Raw genomic sequence first — 25046 nt, forward strand, 5'->3', positions numbered from 1 at the left:
ATGTAGCCTCCACTTAAAAAGGTCTAAAAAGAGGTGACCCAGTTCCTTCAGAATACAAGATATTCACCTTTTGTCAGACCTAAAGTTTTTCCCCATATTAAACTAAAATCTGACTGGCAACATTGATTCAGGACTCTTAGTTCTCTTCCTGGGACTTAGCCTTGACATGACAGCCTTTCAATTCCTGATGACAGCGATCATATCTTTTCCAGATCTCCTTTTTTTTTAATCAAAATGCCTAGTTCCTTTGAGAGGTTTTTGTATGGCGTGCTTTCCGGTTGACTCATCACGCAAATTTTATATGCCAACTTTCAATATCCTTCCTAAAAAGTGGAACTAAAAAACTGAAAAATACCCCAGGTGTGACCTGCCCAGGTCAGAGTACTTTAGGACATTTTGCCAGGATAATGGACTTTCAGTCAGACAAATTAAAATTGAATCCTTTTTTTTTTGGCTTCCTGTTACAATGTTGACTAACCATAGGGATTTTTTTTAACATCAGTTGTTATTCAACTAAACCTTCTACAACTTGTATTTAAACATTTGATTTTTTGAGTCATAGTACTGGACTTTATATGGACTACTACTACTAAATTTTAATAACTTGTGTTTACTTGATCTATTACCTTTCAAAAAGAGAATTAATCTTTTAATAATAAAAGGGATCCAGAAAATGCCACAATTAAGATTATTTCTTAAGGTGATCAGGGAAAAAGGATAAGAATCTGTAGGTTTTAAAATATGTATAGCAGCTCTCTTTGTTGTGACAAAGACTTTTAAATGGAAGAGATTCCTATTATTTGGGAAATGGTTAAACAACCTTTGAAATATGATCATGATGGAAAACTGCTATGCCATAAGAAATGATGATGAGCAGGTTAATTTTGAAAAAAATGGAAAGACATATAAAATTATGAAGATTTAAAAGAGCAGAACAAAGAGGATGACTTTTGTATATCTACATCCACAAAAGAATCGATAAATAGTAATAATATATGGTTAATGTATACAAATATCTTTTTTGTCAAATGATACCTTTCTTAATATGGACTATGGGGGTTAAAGTGGATATTTTAATGGAACAAAACATAAATAAAAATTTTAAATGGGAAAACTACTTGGTTTCTATTCTATTTTGTAGTTTTTAAAGCATTTTTATATTTTTAAAGGAAGGATCCTGGTAAAGTGGAAATTTTTCTGATTTGAGAAAAGACCCTATTGTAAGCTATACCACTCAGTTACTTTGTAGCTTTATTCAAGTCACAGAATATTTCTGGGCCTGTATTTTCCCATTGTAAAATGGGACAGTACTTTTCCTTGTAAGGTTGTTATGAAGATCAAAAGAGAGAGTGTGTGTCAAAATGGTTTTGCTCTTTTGATTCTTCTGACACTTCTGTGAGATAGGCAAAATAAATATTTTCTATCTTTATAGAGTATGAAAATGAGTTTGAGAAAAGGTGAGTTACCCAGGATCCCATAGGGAATAGGTGGCTGACAATTTTATTGAGGCACCATCTTTATCTGTCTCTGTCACTGTGTATATGCCTCTCTCTCTCTCTCTCTCTCTCTCTCTCTCTCTCTCTCTCTCTCTCTCTCTCTCTCTCTCCACTTCCCTCTTCCTCTCTCTCCTAGTAAAACCAGTCAGATACAGAGAAAGGTTGGGTGACAGTTGATGAGAACTCATTGCAAACAGGACTTGCATTTTTGTCTTTTTTTGTATCCTCAGTGCTTAGCACAGTATCTGATACATGCTATGTGTTTAATAAATGCTTGTTGACTAACAAGTAGCATAGCCTACCAGGACTACAGCTGAATACACTCTGTATCCCACTCCTTCATCACCACAAGAGGGCGCTTTCCATCAGTCACTGAAGCTCTTATTAGGATTTAATCAATAAATGAAACTACTATTGCAATAGGAAGTTTCTTATTCCCATTTGACCTCAGTTGTTTTTGGTAAAGGCTTCAAAGTTCTACTTGTTTCAGCAAATAACATCATGTTACATAATATCAAGTAGAGGAAAAACATCATTAAGCAGACCACTGTTGGACCCAAATTCCAAATTCAGAGAAGCATGTGAGCAGTAAATAAAAGTCCTTTTAGGAAGCACAGCAACATTCCTGAGAGTCCAAAACATGGCCTGGAAGACAATCAGATACAGAGATTTTGGTATTAGTAATTCTTGGCTCTGTCCAAATCCTAATAGGGTCAGGTTAACTAGAAAGTCTTTGGAAGTCTCCTCAATCACAGCAACAGAAGACTCAAGGGCTCATCATCTCCTAAAGAACAAGAACACTTTCTTGAGTCCCACTTTGACTTCTTTGTTCCTTAACGTATAAATGAGAGGGTTGAGGGTGGGAGCCACTGAAGTGTATATCACAGATACGACTTTATCCTTATCCAATGAGTAGCTGGAAGATGGCCGAATATACGTGTAAATGACGGTGCTGTAATACATGCTGACCACAATGAGGTGGGAGGAGCAAGTAGAGAAGGCTCTCTTTTTGCCCTCAGTGGTGCGGATTTTCAAAATGCTGGAGATAATGCAGGCATAGGAAAGCATCGTGATCATGAAACTCCCCACCCCTAGGATCACATCTGCTGTGAAGGCCATGGTTTCATTCAGGTAAGTAGGGGTGCAGGAGAGCTTGAGTAAGGGGGGGATCTCACAGAAAAAGTGGTTGACTACATTAGAGTGGCAGAAAGTCAGTTTCATCATTAGGCAGGTGTGTACACTAGTATTGATGATGCTGATTATCCAAACACCAGTGGCTAACAGCATACAGACTCTCTTACTCATCATGGTGCTGTAGTGAAGCGGATGGCAGATGGCCACATATCGGTCATAAGCCATAGCTGTGAAGAGCAGCACCTCAGCCCCTAAAGACCATGTGAAGAAGAAAAGCTGGGTCATGCAGCCTTCATAGGAAATGGTCTTCACACTTACCACGTTCTCCAGTAATTTTGGAAGAATTGTGGAGGTGCAGAGGACATCAACCATGGCTAAATTGATCAGGAAGAAATACATTGGTGTGTGCAGTGCTGGGTTAAAACTGATTGTAACAAAGATGAGGATGTTCCCTGAAAGGGCCACTGTATAGAGGGAGAGGAACAAAACAAAGAACAAGGACTGAAGGTGAGGGGCTTCTGAAAATCCTTTTATAAAGAACTCAGTGACTAATGTCTGATTCATAGTTGCCATTAGGGCAGTTGAAATCTGCATTAAATCGAGAAAGTCCCAGCAATTTCATTTCCTTTCATTTGCTTCATTATGATCTACTGCAAGATGCAAAAAAATATATGTATATTAGTATTAAATATTACTCAATCTATACTCTTAAAAACATGTTTATAAGAATACTGGAACCCTTGAACATTATGATACTTTGATGCAAGATCCTCTTCTGGACCAGAAACACCAAATTGTAAGTGATAAAGGGTCTGCAGAGAGACTTTGAATATTCTACTCATTTGCTTTCATCAGTGCAGCCCTGTCCATTATTCTTACGTGGAATTAATTCTCTTATTGTTCAAAACCTTCTACACTTCTCATTCTCCAAACCACCAGGATATGATACCACTTATTGCAAAGAAAACCCCCCATTCCCAATACCCCGTTGTTTATTATCCCTAAACACTTAAAAGCTACTTCCACAAATGTCCCATTTCTTTCTTGATATTTGCCCACATCATCCACTATACCCTTTGGAGTTCCCACACTATATTTTACCAACTGCTTCATTCTAGGCTTCTTCTTATTCTGCTTCCACATTCTGATTCTCACTGAACTCTAGCTTTATGAGATGATAATGCATCCTTACTCATCTTTTCCTATATTGATTATACTTTCTCATATCCTCAATTTAATAATCCTGGAGACAGAAGTAGAATACTCTTTGATCTCTATTGCTACTTCTAGACATCCCCTACTGCCATCTCTTAGCAACTTCACCTCCTTTAATTTTCCCTCAACTTTTTCACTCATTCTAAATCTTGATACCTATTATCTACGGACTAAAGGACATTCTCCCTCTTTCACCAATGTATACCATTCTTGGCTTATAGTTTCCTACCTCCAGCTACTGTTCTTGAACTAGAGAACTTGAATTTACAAGTTGATGTTACTTGAAATATTCTGACTAACTAGTTCATCAATATATTCAATATCCAACACCAATATTCAATATCCTATACTATACCTTGGCTACATACAGGGATCGACACAGTCTCAATGTTGTCATCACTCAAAATTTCCCACTTCTATGATGATCAACTTTGAAAGTATTTATCTGATTATGATAGTCTATTAGTACATCTCTCACTATCCTTTATTCGTCTTAAAACTATTCTTTATCCTCATCACAAGCTGCAATCTCTCTGCACTTCAATAATTTCCCAAGCCATTGCTTTAGCTGTGGCTATATGTTATTCCTTTTCCAATTTTAATCCCTTAAGTAATCAGTAATATTTTGCATTATCTTCTGCTCTCAAATCATTTGCTTCTTTGTTCTCTTGCTCTTCAGGGTATGTCAAGTTCCAACTTTGAGCCAATTATACTTTATATCTTCTCTGTTTTTACATATAGATTGGTGAATGAAGTTGAAGGCAATAATGGAATTATATTGATAGAGTACACTACAGATTTATGTTACTGGATCTTAATTAGGAAATTACTGAAGCAAGGTAATTCTCTGAATCCTTCCTAACAGATTTTTATCTCATTCATTAAAATGGTTAGTCCAAATCTACTATTGCCTCTTCAAACCTCCTATTGAACTCTTTTGATTCACGATTTCAGTTGAGAATCTTATGACAAATTTTACTAAGAAAACTGACACCACTTCTTTCATTTCTTTTCCCCTCTACTTCTCAGCCTTTATCCTTTGTTTTCCAAGTTAAGGATCAGGCATGAACAATTGGTATGAACCTCTATTAGTATGTTCTTTTATTTTTTCATTTATTCCACTGTCTGGGAAGAGATGGACGAAGGCCAATTCTACACAAGTCCTTGATTCTATTTCTTCCCACCCGGTCTTCTCTAGGAGATTGCCTTTAATATCATTTCCTTTTTAAATATTTAATTTTTACCTCCTGGGTCCTTTCCTGCTGCCTACAAACATGCCCACCTGTTTATCCATTTTTAAACAATCTGTACCAGATTCTAATATCCATTATCATCCTGTATCTTATGCTCTCACTCAAACATCTTTTAAAAAGCTATATATATTAAGTGTCCTCACTAGCTCTCCACTCACTAATTTTTTAGTCCTTTGTAATCTGGCTTCTGATTTCATCACTCAACTAAAACTGCTCTTCCCAAACTTATGACTAATGTTTTAATTACCAAGTTTAATGAGTTCTTCTCAATCCTGACCCATCTGAATCTCTATGTACCATTTGAAATTAGTGACCACTCTCTTGTCCTGGATTATCTCTCCTCTTTGGACTTTTATGACATTATTCTCTCCAATTTCTCCTAATTGTCTGAGCTTTCTCAATCTTCTTTGCTAAATAATTATCTATTCCATGACCTCTAGTTGTGGTTGTACTACAAGGTTCTATTCTTGGTTCTTTTTTTCCCCCATAGAAAATGACCTCATCAGCTTCCATGGATTCAATAATCTTTTATTCAAATACCTATAAGACATGGCATTCAGAAGACATTGTCTTCTCTATTACTTTCAGAAAAATGCTGAATCCCCTGCAGAATTTTCATATTTTGTATGCTCAGTGGCTAGCTAGATGCCTAGAAAATAATAGCAACTAAGTATATGCAGGATAACTAACCAAATGAATAATAACAGTATCAGCAGAAGCATTATTAATGAGGATTATATAAATTAAAATCTTTTTGAATCATAAAATAAAAGGGACTTTATTTCAGCAATGTATTTTACAATCTATGACATTAAAGTAAGAAAAAAGGCCCTCCAGAAGTCATTCTGGTTGGTAGAGAAATAGCCAGGCTTTTACCTACATTTATGCTAATTGACTTGGTATATTCAGTCAAATAACTGATGACAAACATCTTGATCAAAGAGACCTTTGAGAATACCTACTGCCTTTTAACTGTCTTCTACTACAGATAAATACTGTCTGGTGACTCCACTCTGTGTGCTTTTATGGGAGGAGGGAGGAATACTGTCAATATTACTGACCCCTTGTCAGGTTTTTCTGGTGTGGAGCAATTACTATCTAGTCTTTATAAAATAGTAAATGATCAATAATTTGTTGACTGGCTGACAGTCATTATGTCAAACATTGCCTCTAACTCTTCCAGTTATTCCATGATCACTTATTGACCTTGAATTTGGTAAAAACAACTTCATTTCTCAGAACCTTATTTGCTACCTTCTGATAATAATGTAATGCTAAAGGTGTTTTGTCTCCCATGTGAGTCAGGGAGCTACCATCCTTCATTCTGGCCTGTGGTCAGCATTTCATGATCTCTGACAATGAGGAACACAAAGGAATACTCAGTGGGTGAAAGATAGAATCAGAACTGATGTTAAGCAAGGGGTCATCATGACTTTAAGTTCTCAGTGTTTGGTGTGTCTAGACTACAAGCCGCTATCTGTATGGTCTCCACCTAAGATGCCTCTAGGGTCACACAAAATAGAAGGGAACATAGAGACACAAAGAGGAAGTTGCAAAGGACTCTGAAATTATTTAAAGCCAAGATCTTCATCAAAGATGTCATCAGTTTCCTATCCCTTCTCTCAAGACAATCACCCTAAGCTACAGCTATTGAAAATTCCATTAGTCTAGAGGTCTCTCTTTTCCTCACTTTCTCTGATACTCTAAAGCAGGCTCAGAATGAAGAATTAGTATTTTTTGTTAAGCCATTTAAAAGCAGCCTTCTTTTTTCGCCATCACCCCAGTCCAATTTTTCTGCTTTCCTAGATATAATAACCTTTTAGGTCAGGATTTGAGTACTATAAGTAGCAAGAAAAAATAAAATAGTGTTGAAAATAAGGCAAATACATTTGGGATCATAGAAGGTGTATGTATATATGTTTGGTTCTGTGTTTGAAATCAACAAAACTGCGAATTATAGAAAAAAGGACTAGCCATTCCCCAAAAGTTAACAAATGATGAAAGTTTAAAATAAATAAATAAAATGTGCATATATATAAATAAATAAATGTGCATTCCTGAATGAGTATAAAATAGTTGGTTTTTTTTTTTATTTTAACATGCTATGTGTTTATGCCTCCATTGTTTAGAAAATGATCATTTTCTGTCCCTTACAAGTCCTTATTAATTATTATAAATTATAAAGATGGTTTGTACTGATATAAGCTGCCTTACTGGGGTTGTTGTATGAAAATCTAATTGAGAAGCATAATTCCATTATGACCATGTTATTACTATGAGACAATAAATGAAACTATGCCAATGTAAATTGATTTGTCAGGTTCAGCGTAAATGGGCAACCAATCGAGAATCATAATAATCAGAGAGACCATTTCTCATAGTGACAAGAAAAGCACTTTGTAAATTCTAGAGTAAAATACTATGATGAAACTTTATTCCTATATTTAGCATTTATGAATTAAATAAGTATCTGGAAAAACTTTGGCATGGTGGATTGGGAGCTGGCTCCTAAGAGTCAGGAAGGCCAGGGTTCCTTTGACAAAGATTTGGTATATGACCCTGAGCTAGTCACTTAAATCTCCCAATGCTCCAGGCAACTCTTTAAGAATATAAATCAATAAGCTTTTGCTAAAGAGAACCATTAGAGAAAAGTTCCTCGCTGAAAGGATATCATGAGTGTGCTTAAAAGAAATCAAATTTGAATATCTGTGATCATTCAACCATAAATACAAAGTCAATAGAGGAACAATTGAAGATTTCCCCTTATAGACCTATATAATCCAGAAGGGCATCATCATCATCATCATCATGATTATAAAAAGAACCAATGAAATTTATAGTTTGCAAAGAGCTTTCCTCACAAAATTCTGTGATATGTAGCATATTATTTTTATTTCACTGATGAGTAAACTGAGGTTCAGAGTGGATAATATATCATATACTTTCCTCATAAAATGTCTTCATTTTATGGATAAAAGGAAGGGCCTGTGGCTAAATTTCCCCCTGTCTTTAGTCCTTCAACTTGAATTCCCTAAGTTTACTTCTACTGGCTGTCCCCAGTAATTTTTTCATTTGTCCTACATTGACTGAAGCATTAAAAATAAAGTTCTGCAGAAAAAAAATCCTGAGGATAGTTCACATTTCTCAAATATTTCTCATTTAATGACATAAAAGCAAACAATTGCAACACATTGCTAGGTTTGTTTTAAAACAAGCAGACTGTAATTGAGTTACTCTTTTTCTCAGTATTCCCATTTTCTTTTTCTGGTTTAGTCTAGATGTCTTTCCTCAATACATATAACTCAGAAATGAAAAACCAACAATCAAATCCAACACCTGTAATTTAAATTAATTTAATCTTTCCACAATACCAAACAAAAATGACATTTTCCAACATTATCACCTGAAAGAGCTTCATTAAAAATGTTAAATAAAAACTTTAGATAGAATAAATATCTAATCATTGTAGGAAGGTACAACTTACATGAAAAAAAATCATTTTGACCATTTCCTCTAGACCATGAAACTCTCTCCCTATTCCAAAGTAAAAGCATTTTCATTATGTTGTCATGAAGAATTAACAATTAGGAAGAGCAAATAAGAACCTGAAATGGTAGCTAGTCAAGGAATAAATAATCTAGAAGTGGAAAATCCTTGAGATTTATGACCAGAACTAGACATTCTCTACGTCACCTCTAGTGGACATTTGGGATATCAATTTAAACTTAAACTCAAATGAGGACCTGAAGGAACAATTAAGGTGATGCTTATATTCTCTAATTACACAGCTCCTACTGAATTTTCCCTGAAGTCCAAGATAGATCAAATAATTTTCATAATGAATAGTGAGCAGGTCAGCGTATCTTTGCTAATCCCACTACTGTATCCAATAAAACAAGAGAAAAATTGTGGGCACAGGATAATTGCCTGGTCTGAAACTAGAGAAGTTAAAGGAAAAGATTTGAAGAGGACAAATGTCAATCTATATTCACATCCAGATAGATCACTAGCTATAAAACAAACTCCAAACATGAAATCAGGTCATGCTTTTAGTGGCACCTGGTTGTTTATGATATTATACATCTTGTTCTTCTCATTCCAGTCTAAACACATCTTCCCTGAATCCTTGCCTGGATCATCATCTATCTCATTAGTGTATATCTCCTCCATGACTTGGTTTTTAATCCTCTTCATCTCTTTTCATTATTTTGGAAGCTCCTTGAGAATGAGATCTTTAAAAAAAAAACTTCAGTTGTTGTGTCTGGTACATAGTAGTCACTTAATAAATGCTTGTTGGTTTGAATTCTGTCTCTATATTGAAGGTAATTTCCTATGCTACCATGAACTCATCTTTCATATCTGTGGATGCTTATTACACAAGTGACCTCAGGCTAGGCATTTCATGAGACTTTCCTTATCACCATCTCCAGGGCTCCTTCGAGTTCCAGATAAAATGCCACCTTCTGCCAGAGATCTTCTACCATATCCTTTAGTGCTAGGGCTGCTGCTATGTGGATTGTTTCTAGTTGATTTTGTTATTTCTATTCTGTACTACCTCTAATTTCTCTTTTTTTAAAACTCATAACTGTTTGTGTATTGTCTCCCTGGTTAGACTCAGCTACTTGGGCAAAAGGACTTTTTTTATTGTTGTCGCTGTTGTTCTGTTTTGTTTTCTTAGGTCTTCGTTTGTATCACCAACACTTGGTACAGTACCTTGCACATAGTAGGTGCTTGTTGATTTTACCTGTCTTCTTTTAAGGCTTAGGTCAGTTAACATATTCTGCATTATGGCTACTTCAGTCAGTAGAATATAAAACCCTTGATATCAAGGACTACTTCATTTTTATCTTTGTATTCCCATTATTTAGCATTGAGCCTTAGTATTATTTTAGGATTTTGCTGGAATCAGGTTATTCTGACTCAGGAGAGCTGGTTGTTAAATTATCAATGTTAGAATTTTTACCTCAAAAATCTTTACATGCTACAAATTAGGACGTCATTTATTGGGTTGTTGGTTGTCTAGGCTTATGAAAGTGACTGTGGAAATATTAATAGTGAAGATTAAACTTAAAAGAATGCCATGAAGATATTTTTCTCCTTTGAAGTTCATTGTTAAACATTTACCAGAACATCATGAAGTGCTTAGTAATCACCTATAGAATTGAATTGAACCCCTTATTAATTAGGATTCAATTATTACTCAAATTACTTCATTTGCTCATTTACTAATCTATCTTTGTGTTTTTACCAGTTTCAAATTGTTTTGATCATAACTTCTTTCTATGACATTTTGGAATTTGTTCTTCATGTTGTTATAGTCACTGTACATTTCATTTTCTTGACTCTGATTACTCCACTCTGTAACAATTTCATGCTTCCATGTATTCCGCACACAATTTTTATGACACATTTCTATTCCATTACATTTATGTAATACAATTTATTTAGCCTTTCCCCAGTTGGTGGACATCTACTTTGCTTCTAATTCTTAGCTATCATAAAAAAGGAAGGAATCAATATTTTGGAGTACATGGAGACTTTCTTTTTATTTATGGCTTCCTTGGAGAATAAGCCCAGTAATAGAGTCTCTAGTTCAAAGGTACAGACATTCCAGTCACTTCATTTGCATAATTACAAATTGGTTTTCAAAATGATTCCAAAATACCATTGCAAAGATCCACCAACAAAGTATAAATGGACTATTCCCTCACAAACACTCCTAAAATGAATTTTGCTATTATTTTCTATAATACTATAAAATAACCAACTCACCTGGTAGATTCATTGGTTCTATATGAAGTCTATACATTTATTTAGATAATATTATTTTATTATATTATATTGGCACATCACAATGATATATGTAAGTCATCTATTTTTATTTTCTTGGATAATTCCACTAATTCACAATAATATTCTTTATAACCTTTTAATGAAATAGAATTAAAAGTAGTATATTCTGGCCTTAGTAGGAATGAGCAGTCATGGGAGAACAGAAGTAGGGTTGAGTCCCCCTGACTTACTAAAAAGTGGTTTCTACCATACCATTCTGCTTTTTTCATAAACTGAATATCCTATGAGTGGAATATGGGTGTGTAAGACTTTAGCAAACCTAACCATTTAGTATGCACTTATGTGTACATGCATGTATGCATATATGTGTGTATTTTTGTATGTACCTATCTATCAATCTATCAATAAATATTATTCTGGGATTTCAGGTCAGGAACCTTTAAAGGACTCAGTCAAGTGTCAGATGTCTGACATTATGATATGAGAGTGTAGTGGGAAGTAAATCCCTAAAAGTATGAATAACCCCCCAGGATGTAAATATTTGAGGCAGAGCTCTAATTGCTTAAGGTTTGTTCCAATTCTGATTATTAAGAAATAAATCACATATATTCATTTTAAATTTCATATTATCTAATAATTTTCATAATATAGGAAAAATAAATGTTTATTGTTAATAGTAAAGATTATAATATGGGCATATTAAATTTATCATTAAAAATACCAGTAAGGGGGACAGCTGGGTAGCTCAGTGGATGGAGAGCCAGACCTAGAGACAGGAGATCCTTGGATCAAATCTGGCCTCAGATACTTCCCAGCTATGTGGCCCTAGGCAAGTCACATAACCCTCATTGCCTAGCCCTTACCACTCTTCTGCCTTGGAACCAATACACAGTATTGGAAGGTAAGGGTTATAATTAAAATTATTAATAATTTATAATTATGAATAATTATAAATTATAATTATAATTCTTATTAAAATTATAATTAAAATACCAATAAGATTGAATGTAATGGACTTCTCTACTAGCAGCAATGCAATGATCAAAAACAATTCAGAGGAACTTATGAGAAAGAATGAAATCCACATTCAGAGAAAGAACTATGGGAGGAGAAACTCAGAAGAAAAACAACTGCTTGGTCACATGGGTTGATGGGCATATGACTGGGGATATAGACGACTGTGGCAGATTATTTAATCACCCTTGTGCAAATATTAATGGTCTTGATCAATGACATATGTAAAATCCAGAAGAATTGCGTGTTGGCTATGGGAGGGGGGTTGTGCAAGGGAGGGAAAGAACACGAATCTTGTAATGATGGAAAAGTATTCTAAATTAATTAAATAAAATTTTAAAAAAAATACCAGTAAGAAAAGTTCAAACTTTTAAATGTCAAGGCTAGGAGAATGGGTGCCATCTGGTGGTTAAACTTAAGTTCCCTTTTAGAGTAAGTAGATGTGCTGTCTAAAGCTTTCCAGAGGCAGAACTATTCTGTTAAACAAAGAAGTTATGTATTTGGACAAATTTGTACCTTTCTGTAGGATTTTCTAGATTTTTATTAGAGGAATTTCACATCTCTGTTAGTAAGTCTTTGAAGTCCCTCAAAACTAGAATTCATTCTCCACACAACCAATAAAGTCCTAAAGTTCAGGTACCAATGATACTGTTTTTCTGTATAAACTCCAGTAATTCCCTATCAGCTCAACGATGAAAGGTTATTTCACTTCAAACTTTAAAAATGTCTACTTGTGTTCAAGTTTAATAATGTACCTAATTTTAATACATTACTACATATAATAAATTCACAAGAAAAATACACATATTGGGTGTGCATGCTAATTTTTTTTCTCATAGGTCTAGTCAAGCCAAAATTTGGAGAATGCTGTTCTAAGCCTTCAAAATGGTGTTATTTCATAAGTCAGATAAGATTTTAAGCTACCAGGGAGTTTAAAAATTATCTAGGGCTTATATCCCCAGTTGGTCCATACAAAATACTAAAGAACGCAGGAATAGGGACAAAAAAGATGAAGAATCCAGAGATTTAATTACTATTATCTTGTTTTTCTTTATATTAATCTCTGTTTTAATACTGAAGAGCTTCAAAGTGCATATAGATAATCCCTTAAACACCCAGGTCTTGACTCTTCAAATCTATGACCTGAACCTTCATTCTACCTTAACCACCCAAAAGGATGATTATTCCTATGATCTCATTTTTACCTATAACTCTAGTATCTCCATGATGCAATACTCTAAAATTGCCCAATAGGATCACAACCTTAAATACTTCCTTCTCTCTCTCTATTGAAATTGCTTGCTATTTTTCTTCACCAAAAAGTTCAAATCCTTCTAATCTTCCCTTTTCTCATATTCCTTCACCAACACTTTGTTCTCCCTTTCTTTGATTCACAGTTTTGATCATTATGGTGCACCAGTTTAACTACATATTATTCTTTATCCTTGATTTTCTTGATTCCTTTTTTTCTTGCCACACATACCATATATTATCCTCACCCATCACCTTCTCCATTCCTAATCATTTTCTTATGAATAATGCTGGAAGAAATCAATCAATCATAGTGATTGGGTTTATTACAAATGTATATTATCTAATTTCAAATGAGACCTCATTGCTTATTAATTATCCTCTTAATGATTCTCTAAACTACCTAACTCAAAGATTGTTCCAAACCTTTTTGATTTGCTTCAAGTATTCTTCACCAACCATTTCCAATTCTTTTACTGCAGAGAGAATATAGCCTTTTACTTTATCCCCAAAAAGCTGATACCACCCATTGTGATCTTCCAGTTCTCTCCTATTACACACTTCTGATTCTTTTACATTATTTTTCATTTTCTCCATGTTCCAGTCTCTAACAAAGAGGTAGGTCATTCTTCTTAACATGATGAGCCCTTCAACATGAGCTCTTGATCTAATTCTATCCCATCTCCTTTGGAAGTTTTTCCCCTGCCACCATCCCTTATTATTCTTTAATCTTAGTCTCCTTAACTATGGCTGCTTTTAATATATATCTTATGTAATGCTGTCTCTCACCCCTGTCCTCTTTAGTTGTCATTTTATGTCTTTTCCTCTCATGTACAAATACCTAAAATGGATTCTTTACAATAGCAGATTCCATTTTCTCATCTCTAACTATCCTTTCAACCTCTTGCAGCTTGGTTTCTAATCTAGACAGAAACTGCTCTATGCTCATCAATTATCCCATAGCACCAAGGGCTTCGTCATCTGAAATATACATACTCTTCAATGATGGACTGTACTTTGCCACCATTACTTAGATGCTAACTCCCCTTGGAACTTCCCTCTTAGTCTGTGGTCTCTTTTTAGTGGAGCATCAGTCCCCCATTGGTGCATTCTATTTTTATAAGCATCTCAGGTTAGCCAAACTTTATTCCCCTCTTTGCTCGGTAATTATTTTACTTTTTAGAATTCACCACCATACCTGCATGCGTATGCAATCTGTTATTTCTGATTTCTTGTCTGTGTTGTTGTCATCCCTCATTAAATTTTAGGCTTCTTGAGGACAAAGACTTTCTGTTTTCCCTTTCATGCATATTCCTCAGTGCTGACACATGGTAAGCACTTTTTATGAATGTTATCTTATTTTCTTCTCACAATAACCTGAAACATGGATTGTCAACATTTTACAGTTGAGGAAACAGAGACAAACAAATTTTAAGTCACTTGCCCAGCATAATAGAATTAGTAGTTGTGGCGAAGTTTGAAATCAAGGCTTCCCAATTTCATACCTAGTCTTCTGTCCTCTACCCTAATATCTGCTCCCATGAAGAGTAGAGAGAATAGAAAAGAATTGGAAATAAATCTCAATAATTTAACATAAAAGTACAAATGTTTACACTAGGAAATTTTCACTGAAAATCAGAATGGACCAAATGGAAATAAAAGATTCTTTTTTTATTTTCTTTAAAATTTTTCAATGGTTAAATGATTCATGATCTATTCCTATTTGGTCCCCCCTCCAGAATCCAACAAGCAGTTCCACTGGGTTACAAATGTTTCATTGTTCAAAACCCATTTCCAAGTTATTTGTATCTGTAGCAGTGTGATCCTTTATCATCAAAACCCCTATCATATCCCTATCACTTTATGTGATTGATCACATTTTTCTAATTCATTTCTGTTTGCACAGTTATTTCTCTGGATGTGGATTGTGTTCTCATAAGTTCCTCTGGATTGTCCTGGATCATTGCATTGCTGCTAGTAGGAAAGTCCATTACATTTGATTATGTCATAAAGTATCAGTTTCTGTGTCCAATATTCTCCTGGTTCTCCTCCTTTTGCTCTGCATCAATTCCTGAAGGCCATTCCAGTTCACATGGAATTCCTCCAGTGAAATGAATGATTCTAAGTCAATAAGAATTCCTAAATAAAATCAAAAGAATGAAATTGAGGAAACAGTAAGATAATGCATATCAAAAAATAGCTGACCTAGAAACCAGATCAAAATGTTATAATCTAAGATTTATTGTGTTACAGCCCCCAAGAAGCAGTTACTAGGTCACAATTTTACTTACTATTTGTAGTTTTTAGTAAAGGAAACTAATTGGGGATTAGCTCTCAGGTGTGTGTAGGGATAGAGATATATATTTCTTTTTTTGAATTTTTGAATTTTTATTCATTTTAAAACTCTTACCTTCTGTCTTGTAATCAATACTGTGTACTCCAAGGCTGAAGAGTGGTAACGGCTAGGAAATGGGGGTCAATTGACTTGCCCAGGGTCACACAGCTGGGAAGTGTCTGAGGCCAGATTTGAACTTGGGACTTCCTGTCTCTAGGTCTGGCTCTCAATCCACTGAGCAACCCAGCTGCCCCCTGGGGTAGTGATATATATTTCTTAACATCCACAATGGCAGTCTGAGTTTGAGGGGCTCTCAAGTATATGTATCTTATTTCATCAATCTGCCTCATGGCATTGATCCAAGTTCAATAGAATTGTGTGATATCCATGGCAAATAAAAATGAATTGAGATATCATTTTCCAAGAAATGATTAAAGAAAATATCCAGACATAAAAAATAAGAAGGAAAACTAAAAATAGAAAGAATTCACTGATAACCTCCTGAAAGAAATTCCCAAATAAAAACTCCCAGTTTCCATTTTTCAGAGCTTCCAAGAAGAAAAAAGATCACAAGCTAGTAAAAAAAATTAAAATATTGAAGAAGCACAATAAATACTGAACAAGAGTTATTAATTGTCTCTTCAAAGAAATGGAGAAGATAGAATGAAACATTCTATGAGATAAAAAGGCAAAGGTCTATAACTAACAACAACTTACCTGGTAAAACAGGGTATTATCTTTTGAAAATGAACTTTCAATGGAACTTATATTGAAATATTCTTGAATTTTAAAGATAACTGAAAAAGAATTTTGAAACATACTAACAGAACTATTTATATTCTAATTGAGAGGGAAGATACTACTAAGATTTCTTGTAGGACATATTATCATAGGAATCAAATAAGTAAACTGAAACAAATATAGTTTCATTTTGAAGAGTCAAGGAAAAAAGAAAAGAAGGGGTTGGAGTTGAATATACATGATGATGGGTCGATGGGAAAGAATGGAGGAAATTGCTAGGACATAACAAGTTTGTATAAGTAGTGTGAATTTCAAAACTACTCCACCCTATTAAGACCATTCTTTAGAAGATCGGATTTAGCTATTTCCTGATCAATAACAATAGAGATACTTGGAATAACAGAATCAGGTCTTGGAAACTACATTCTCCACCCTACTCCGTGTAACAAGATTAGGAAGGACAGCAGGAAACTCAGGATTTAATTATTTCAGAATATGTCCTTCAACAGACATGTGCAAATAAAGGACAGACCTCTGGGTGGTCCTAGGTCAAGCTTGAGCCACCATTGGCACAAGTGAGATTAAGGAAGTGAGGGAGAGAACAGCCTTTGGAGGTCTCAGGCCTTCCTGTGAGGAGAGCTAGAGGTCAGTTGGAGGCTGGAGCCTGAGGTTGGAGGAGCCCCGCATACTGTTTTCCTTCAGACTGGTCAGGTGAGTGATAAGGATTGACCCCTTTCCCTGCCTTGGCTCTCCAAGCCTTAACACCCACTTTGGCTCTCTGAGTTAAACTTCTTTCCTTCTCTCTCTCTCTCTCTCTCTCTCTCTCTCTCTCTCTCTCTCTCTCTCTCTCTCTCTCTCTCTCTCTCTCTCTCATATTTTTCTTCATCCTGTTGTAATTAAAACACCATAAAAATCAGGCAAATGACTTGGGTATTTTATTATTTGGGATTTCACTTGGAGACCATTTAAATTTAGATTTTTTTCAGTCTCAAACATAACATTCACCCTTTACAGTTTGGCTGACCATGTCAATGTGACGAAATACCCTCAATCTTCTTAACTTTCCTAAACTTTTTTCTACTTGACTATTTTTTTTAATAACATACTTTGATCAGCTATACAGGTAAATTTGGAATTTTTTTTTCCTCTTTTCTCCATCTCTCCTTAAATTAGATAGAACACAGTTGTTTTAAATCTTAGCAACAGGGCCCTAAGTTCCTGGTTGGGAGAACTGTTTCTAAATCTCCTTTCCCCTTAGGGAACAACTGCTTAGATTAGGAGTGGAAAAAACCTGTAGAAAGTTTTGGCTTTGTCCAGCTCCCCGCGTGTTTTGTTAAGACCTTTAGAAAAATAATTACTATATATGTATATATACAAATGAATACTACATTCTTTGACATTTATATGGAGGTTGAAGAATTAGGGACATTGAGGAATACAGCATATTTCCAATTTTTTATATTAATAGGTAATATCATCTTTTAACTCATGAGTACTGTGTTTAGAGATGATAATATAAAAAAATTAATTGAAGCTGAAATTCAGAAAAACACTCAAAAAACTGAGGGCATAAAAAAAGATTCAAGAGAACATGCAAGCCCAATTTGAAAACTTAAAATATTTCTTACAGAATCAATTGGAAACATTCACCCTACCAGAAACAGACCTGTTTCAGAAACATTGAATGAGGAAATTTTCTTCCCTTTGAAACAGAGATGGAAAGCAGCTTTCCTATAGATCAGTTAATAGACTGCTTCTCTCTGTAGTGAAAATTCTGACTGAATTTAATCCCCAAAACCCTCCCCCTGCAATCCCAGTGTCTCATGTTCCCTCTCCTACAGAAAACCAAATTCTAGCCCAAAGGAGTTCTTGAGAAACTAGAGAAACTTGTCCTGGTCAAACCAACCCACAGTTACAAAATTCCACTAGAGACCCGTTTCCTCTAAAAGAAGTACCTGAAATAGGACAGAATGGGGATGTGGTGACTTTAAGACACAGGATACTGTTTACTCCCCAAGAAATAAATGAATTTACACAAAATATCCCCACATATGAACAAGATCCGTTTCTAGTAACAAAAAGATGGCAGACAGATTTTTTTTCAGTATAATCTGTCTTACAAGGACGTTGAGAACTTGCTACAGGCTTTTTTAAATGAATGTGAGAATAATAAAATAATTGCTCATGTCAACAAAACCCTGGGGCAAATTGCAGCACATTGTCCATCTCACGATCCTGAATGGGACTATAACAACCCTGAGGATTATCTACACCTATACTGTTGTAGAGAGGCCATCCTTACAGCAATGAGGGAATGTGCAGACAGTACATATAAGTGGATGGAACTTGAAAAAATTAAGCAAAATGAGGAAGAAACACCCTCTAGATTCATGGATAGAATAATCGAGTTTGGGGACAGATACCTGGATTTTGACCTAACTAAAGAGAATAGCTTAAGACAAGATAGAAGGATCTTTGTCAATAACTCTTGCAAAGTGATTAAGGATTATCTCAGAACACATTTTCCAAGATGGTCAGAGATGGAACTTGAAATATTGCAAAAAACAGGTATATATGTTTTAAAGGGAAACAAAGAAAAGGAGGAAGAAAACGATTCCATGGAGGAAATGAAGAAAGAAACTAGATTTTTAAAAGATAAGATAGCCAAACTAGAAAGTGGACATGATAATGAACCAATGACACTTGCCCCTCTCCAGAAATCTAATTATCAATCCATTACCTGCCACATCTGTGGGAAGAAGCGCCACAATATGGTAGAGTGTGGTAAATTTTAAGATGTCCATCTTGCTTGGTCTAGTACCCAAAATTGTGCACACCCACACTACACAGGCATGGGCTAGTCAATGACAAATCAGAAATAACTAACTGCCCACCTGGGCTGTCCTAAGCCAAGCTTGAGCCACCATTGGCACTTGTGAGGCACAGGAAGTAAGGTAGGGAACAGCCTCTGGAATTCAATGACTTCCTATGGACAGGGCTAGAGGCCAGTTCATGCTAGGAACTTGAGCATGTTGGAGGCCCACAGACAGCTTTCCTTCAGATCAGTCACGTCAGTCAAGGACTGATTCCTTCTCTACCTTGGCCCTTTGGGCCTAATCTCCCTCTGGCCAGAGGTTGAGTAACCCCTTTCCCTTTTCTCCTCTCTCCTTCTCTCCCTCTCCCTTTTCTTACTCCCATTGTTATTAAACCACCATAAATTCCATTCTGACTTGAGTGTTTCATTTTAGGAATTTCATAAGTAAATTCCTTGGCGGCCATAGTTTTAATATTATAACAACCTTCAAAGGTGATATTTTCACTACAGTGTAGAACTTTTCTCAAGAGTATAGGAAGGAATACACAGTTAATAACAACTACAAAAGTGATAATTATAGAAATAGCTATAATTATGAAAATGCAAACCACAGCTTTAGGAATAATGACTATAGGAATAGATATTGGGAAAATGATAACTCAAATCTAATGACTCCACAACAGTATATAAAAAATGGTGCACATTCAAAAAATACTCCAGGCGCTAATACCACTCAGGGGGGTGCCCTTCATGGGGGTGCCCAAGGAACTTCTCAAATACAATGAAGGTGTCAATGGTGGGGTTGGGGCACAGGAATCAGAGGATACAACCTTTGATTTTACGGACCCTGATGTCCTACTACCTGTTGTCCCTATCCACTACCACCCCCATACTAATGAACCCCATGTTACTTTAAAGGTGTGTAACACCTATTATGATTGTCTATTAGACACTGGAGCTTCCTGGTCTGTATTAAAGAGAATACCTGCTTTACAATGTTATCCTGTTGGCTCAGAGAATGTAATGGGTGTGTCAGGAATACCCCAAAGGGTTAAAAGGCATTCCCATAGAATGGTGTCTGTTGGGCCCCTATAAGTACAACATTCTTTCTTTTTGATTCCTGATTCCCCTCTAAATTTGCTGGGGAGGGACCTTCTATGCAAACTCAGAGCCACAATAACTTACTCCCCAGATGGTTCCTTATCATTGGAAGTACCGGAAGAATCTAAATTTACTCCCGGTAATTCTCTCAGAGATCCAGGAAGAAAAAAAGTATCCCACCTTTGCATACCCAAAGATATACCAGAGTATCTTTGGGCCACATCTTCTTCCGATATAGGCTTACTTAAGTTGGCTGTTCCTGTGCAGATAAAAAGTAAATCTACCCACCTCCTTCCAATCCACAGTATCCCCTCTCAAAAGGGGCAATTGAGGGAATTACCCCAGTAATTAACTCATCAATTTCACAGGGAATAATAATCACTTGTAAATCTGAATACAACATGCCCATCCTGCCTGTTAAAAAACCAAAAAGAAAGCCCGATGGGAAATACCTCTATAGATTCATGCAGGATTTGAGGGTATGAACAATCACGTTATAAAAAGATACTCCATAGTTTCCAACATAAATATTGTTATTTCTGGGGTGTATGGGGTGCTCAGGGTGGGATAGTATCTCTGATATGGAGGACTTGTCATGCCCTCTTAGGGCAGCTCTCCAGCCTCTGACCCTCACCTGACACCAAGCTCTCACTTGTGGCCCCTAGTAGCTGCTAGCATTTGGAAGCGGCCTCAACCTGAGCAACGGCTTCAACAGGACGGCTAAACCTTGTGAGGGTAGCCATCGGGTTGTAGACACCTGGTGAACCAAGGCTTTGCTGACCCAGCATGTGAAGACTGCTTTAGCTGAACAGATGGAAGAAACCAATAAGAAGGTTCAACAGCTGAGATGGTGACGCAGCAAAGCACTGTGGAGTGCTTAGGGCGTGTTGGAGCACAAAGGACAACACAGCCATCCAATGCAGCTGAGGAAGTCTCCAGGTTCATTGGACCAAGGCTTCCAATGCCGAGAGAGTGGGACTGTCTCTGTGCAAGAACTTTTCCACTTAAATCTCCATGCACAAGTATCTTTGTGCACACTCATCTATACACCATAGATGAAAAAGCACAAAGACAATGATCATCCTCGGTTACAGAGAGACTACTACTATTATTTCTTTTATTCCTAGCACAGCTACATACTTTACAGTAGTAGATGTGCTCAGACATTTTTTTTTTCCATACCCATACATGAGAACTCCAGGCATATCTTTGCTTTCACCTGGCAGGGCTGTAAAAACTCCTAGAGTCGTTTGCCACAAGGTTTCATAGACAGCCCAAGCTTATTTGTGCAAATTTGAGCCAAGATACAGATAATAAAAAATTTAAAAATAGCAAATTAATCAAATACATAGATGATCTACCCTTGCAGTAGATCTACAGATGCAGAAGCATGTCAGGAAAATAGTAAACACCTTCTTTTGGATTTGCACAAAAGAGGGCATAGATCTTGAAGGCTAAGGTTCAGTGGTGCCTCCCTAAAGCAGAATATTTGGGGTTCACCTGACTGCAGGTGCCCGCTTTATTTCTCCCAAACAAATTGGGAATATACAAAATTTAAGCCCTCCTACCACTAAGAAACAGTTGAGAGAAATTTTAGGAGCAACAGGGTTTTGTAGGCAATGGATTCCTTGGTATGGGGAAATTACTAAACCCCTTATAGCACTAACAAAGAACTTGATCCCTGAACCCCTAAAATTAGAACCAGAACACCTGTCAGCTCTATCACATCTAAAAAAGGCTATCCTGTCTGACCCCACTCTAGGCATCCCAGATTAAAATAAGCCATTTACTTTGTATGTACATGAGTGAAAAGGGGTAGCTTCAGGTGTTTTAACTCAGACTTTGGGACCTTCTCAGAGCCCAATTGCTTATTATTCTGCTCAACTGGACCCAGTAGCATCAGGAGCACCACCATGTCTTAGAGGAGTACCTGATACAGCCTTACTAAAGACAAAAACTGTTGATCTAGTATTGGGATATCCATTAACAATTGTGTTCCCATATGAGGTAGAAGCATTGTTGCTAATACATAGAACACAGGCATTTTTTGATCAGCGAATTACAAGGTATGAAATAACCTTGTTAAACAATGAAAACATTACCTTGAAGCACTGTTCAACTCTTAACCCTGCCACCTTGTTTCCAGATTTACCACCTTCAGGACAACCATTACATAGTTGTGAAACACTAGTGTCCATGGCAGAAAAGCCTCGAGATGATCTCTTGGACACTCCCTTAAACAACTCAGATCTTGTCTTATTTACTGATGGTTCTTCTTTTATGAGAGATGGCATATCTCTCATAATTTGCCACTGAATGGTCAGCTTTGCAGGCCTCTAATATTAGTGTTCAAGGGGCAGAACTCATAGCTCTGAAACATGCCTGTATAATTGCCAAGGGTAAAAAGGCAACAATTTATATGAATCCTAGATATCCATTTGGCATTTTTCACTTAGTCAGAATGCTATGGCTCCAGAGAGGATTTCTAACCTCAGCTGGAAAAACCATATCTAATGCAGAAATTATTAATGAAGTTCTTTCTGCTCTCAAACTGCCTGAAGCCCTAGCTGTAGTTCATTGCTCTTCCCATACAGGTGGCTCTGACCCTGTCTCTAGGGGAAATTACTGAGCAGATACTGCTGTAAAGCTAGCAGCCATGGAAGGGCCTGAATTAATTTTTAACATTAACAACCACTGATGATTTAAATTTATCACTTTACTATAATAAAAAGGAAGTGTAAAAATGGAAAGAAAAATTCAAAGCAAAACAGATTAATGGATTATGGGTGTCATCTGAAGGAAAACCCCTGCTCCCTAGAAGTGTCTATCATCAAATTTGCCAATCTGGTCATAAAAATGGTCATTTTGGTACCCAGGGCATCATGGACTCTGTGAAGAGCATATAGATAGCCCCCTGTATAACTACTATAGCCTCTAAAGTCTGTTCAGCCTGCTCTACCTGCCAGGCATATAACCAACATGCCTTTCATGTCAAAGCTTCGGTGGGCATCCTCAGAAGGATAGCAAGGATAGAACTCCATGGGCTTAACTAATTTCCACTGGAGAAGCATGTAAGTAGCAACCTAGGTGCTTCATAGGACAGGTGTACTCAAATCAAAGGCCTTAATAGCAGCTAGACTCAGCTTTATGGGCTAGTACTAAGGAAGAATTCAGTACATCCCTGTGTAGATCAGCCAGCAATTGATAAGGACTAACTTCAGTAGGAGAAATTTATCCTCATACCATACATGGGTATTTTACTTTTGTCTTGGCTAGATAGTTAGTAAAATTGTAATCCACTGGATTAATCTTCAGAAACCAAAGGTATACCTGGTGTCTTTCCTATAGTGCTGAATACTGTGAAGTGGGAATTGGACTTTATTTGCATATTAATCAGCAAATTTTAATTTAATCAGCCAAAAACTGAAAATACCCGCAATTACCACATGGCCATCAAGTAAGAGAATTCAATTACTTAAAGAGTTCACAGCTACAGAAACTCAAGCAGACAGGAACTGGTGAATCCTTTTGATAAGAGGATGAAAGGTGTGAATCCCACAGACCTGCTCAATTATTTGTAACAAGAGGTAAAAGGGTCCATTTAGTAGCTGAAGAGAAATGTAATTATAATCCCCACCTACACATTTGTTAAAATGTAAATGGATGAGACATAATAGTCTCATACCAGAGGAGCTGGGAAGTACTTCTTATGGAATGGTAACCCTTAATGTATCCAAACATGGAGCATCTTCCATTTGTAACTCTTCAGCTAACTCTACCCTTCCAACAGAATGATCTAGATTCTTGGTCATGTGTTTTAGACCCAACTTCAACTATACAGAGGTTTGGTTTTTTCTAGACTCCTCTGTCTCATTTTTGTAATGATGGTAGCAATAGAATAAAAAAATATCTCAGCCAAGGTTGAAAGATTGCTAGACCTGGAAAACCTTGTGACAAGTATCCATTACATTCTAAGGTGTTTTTTTTTAATGTCACACAACAGACTCATGTGAAATGTGAATTTTAGATTTACTCAACCTTGCTTAGTTTTTAGAATTTTAACCCTGTCAGCACATCAGGATAGGAAGTCACTGGGCTCCTGGAAAATGTAGTTCAAAGGCACAAGATTTCCAAGATACTGGCTAAATGCTCATCAATTGCATTAGTCTTTTTAGAGAATCATATTTAATTTAGATTTATGATTTCTAAAGTATATTTAGATTTCATTTATTTCTCTATTTAAATGTCTACAATTTGCTTTCTTGCCTTCATTTATTCATTGCCTCACTTCTAATTTTTACATGGATATTCAACTTATGAAGCCTCCTCTTTTACATTATATTTATATTTATCTATATTTTTCCAAACATATATATTTCAAAGAAATAGAATTACTTCTAAAGATTACTTAACTACTTGCTTGAAATTTAAGTGTGTTTTCTCCTATGATTTTCCACTGTATAATAGCTAATTTTACTATTTCCACTTTTAGTTATTTATTATTTCATTCCGTTCCTTATTTTCACAAAACTATCATTAAGAATTTCCTTTCTATTATATTTCAGTCACTTTCTTCATGGCTTGCCATCTTTGTCTGCAATAACTTTTAAATTTAGCAAAAAATAGCTGAATAATAAATTTTAAAATTTGGAGTATAACTGTTTTTTTGCTGGAGATGATCTGTAGATTATGTTTATTGCTTCTTCTTTTTAATTTTAAAGTCTGAACCAGTTTTATTGTATAATTTTTTTCTTTAGAAGTGTTAGGTATTTTGACATCTCAATTTCTTGTGGAAGGCTTATGTTACTTGCTCTGTTTTCAAGTTATTATATTTTGCTTCTATAGAAAGCATGCACTTTTAATATTATTGATTTTACTTCTAGTTTTCCAGATTGTCT

At 35.9% G+C, this 25046-nt stretch overlaps 1 protein-coding gene across 1 annotated transcript; it reads right to left on the minus strand.

Moving 5' to 3' along the window:
* Positions 1-1207: 1207 nt before the first annotated feature.
* Positions 1208-11570, minus strand: LOC130454380 (olfactory receptor 13G1-like). The gene has a single exon (XM_056798015.1). It carries the CDS (start codon positions 3222-3224, stop codon positions 2274-2276), a length of 951 nt encoding a protein of 316 aa, XP_056653993.1. The 5' UTR covers positions 3225-11570; the 3' UTR covers positions 1208-2273.
* Between the last annotated feature and the right edge of the window lie 13476 nt (positions 11571-25046).

Source organism: Monodelphis domestica, chromosome 1 (genome assembly GCF_027887165.1).
Source record: "Monodelphis domestica isolate mMonDom1 chromosome 1, mMonDom1.pri, whole genome shotgun sequence".
Taxonomy (NCBI): domain Eukaryota; kingdom Metazoa; phylum Chordata; class Mammalia; order Didelphimorphia; family Didelphidae; genus Monodelphis; species Monodelphis domestica.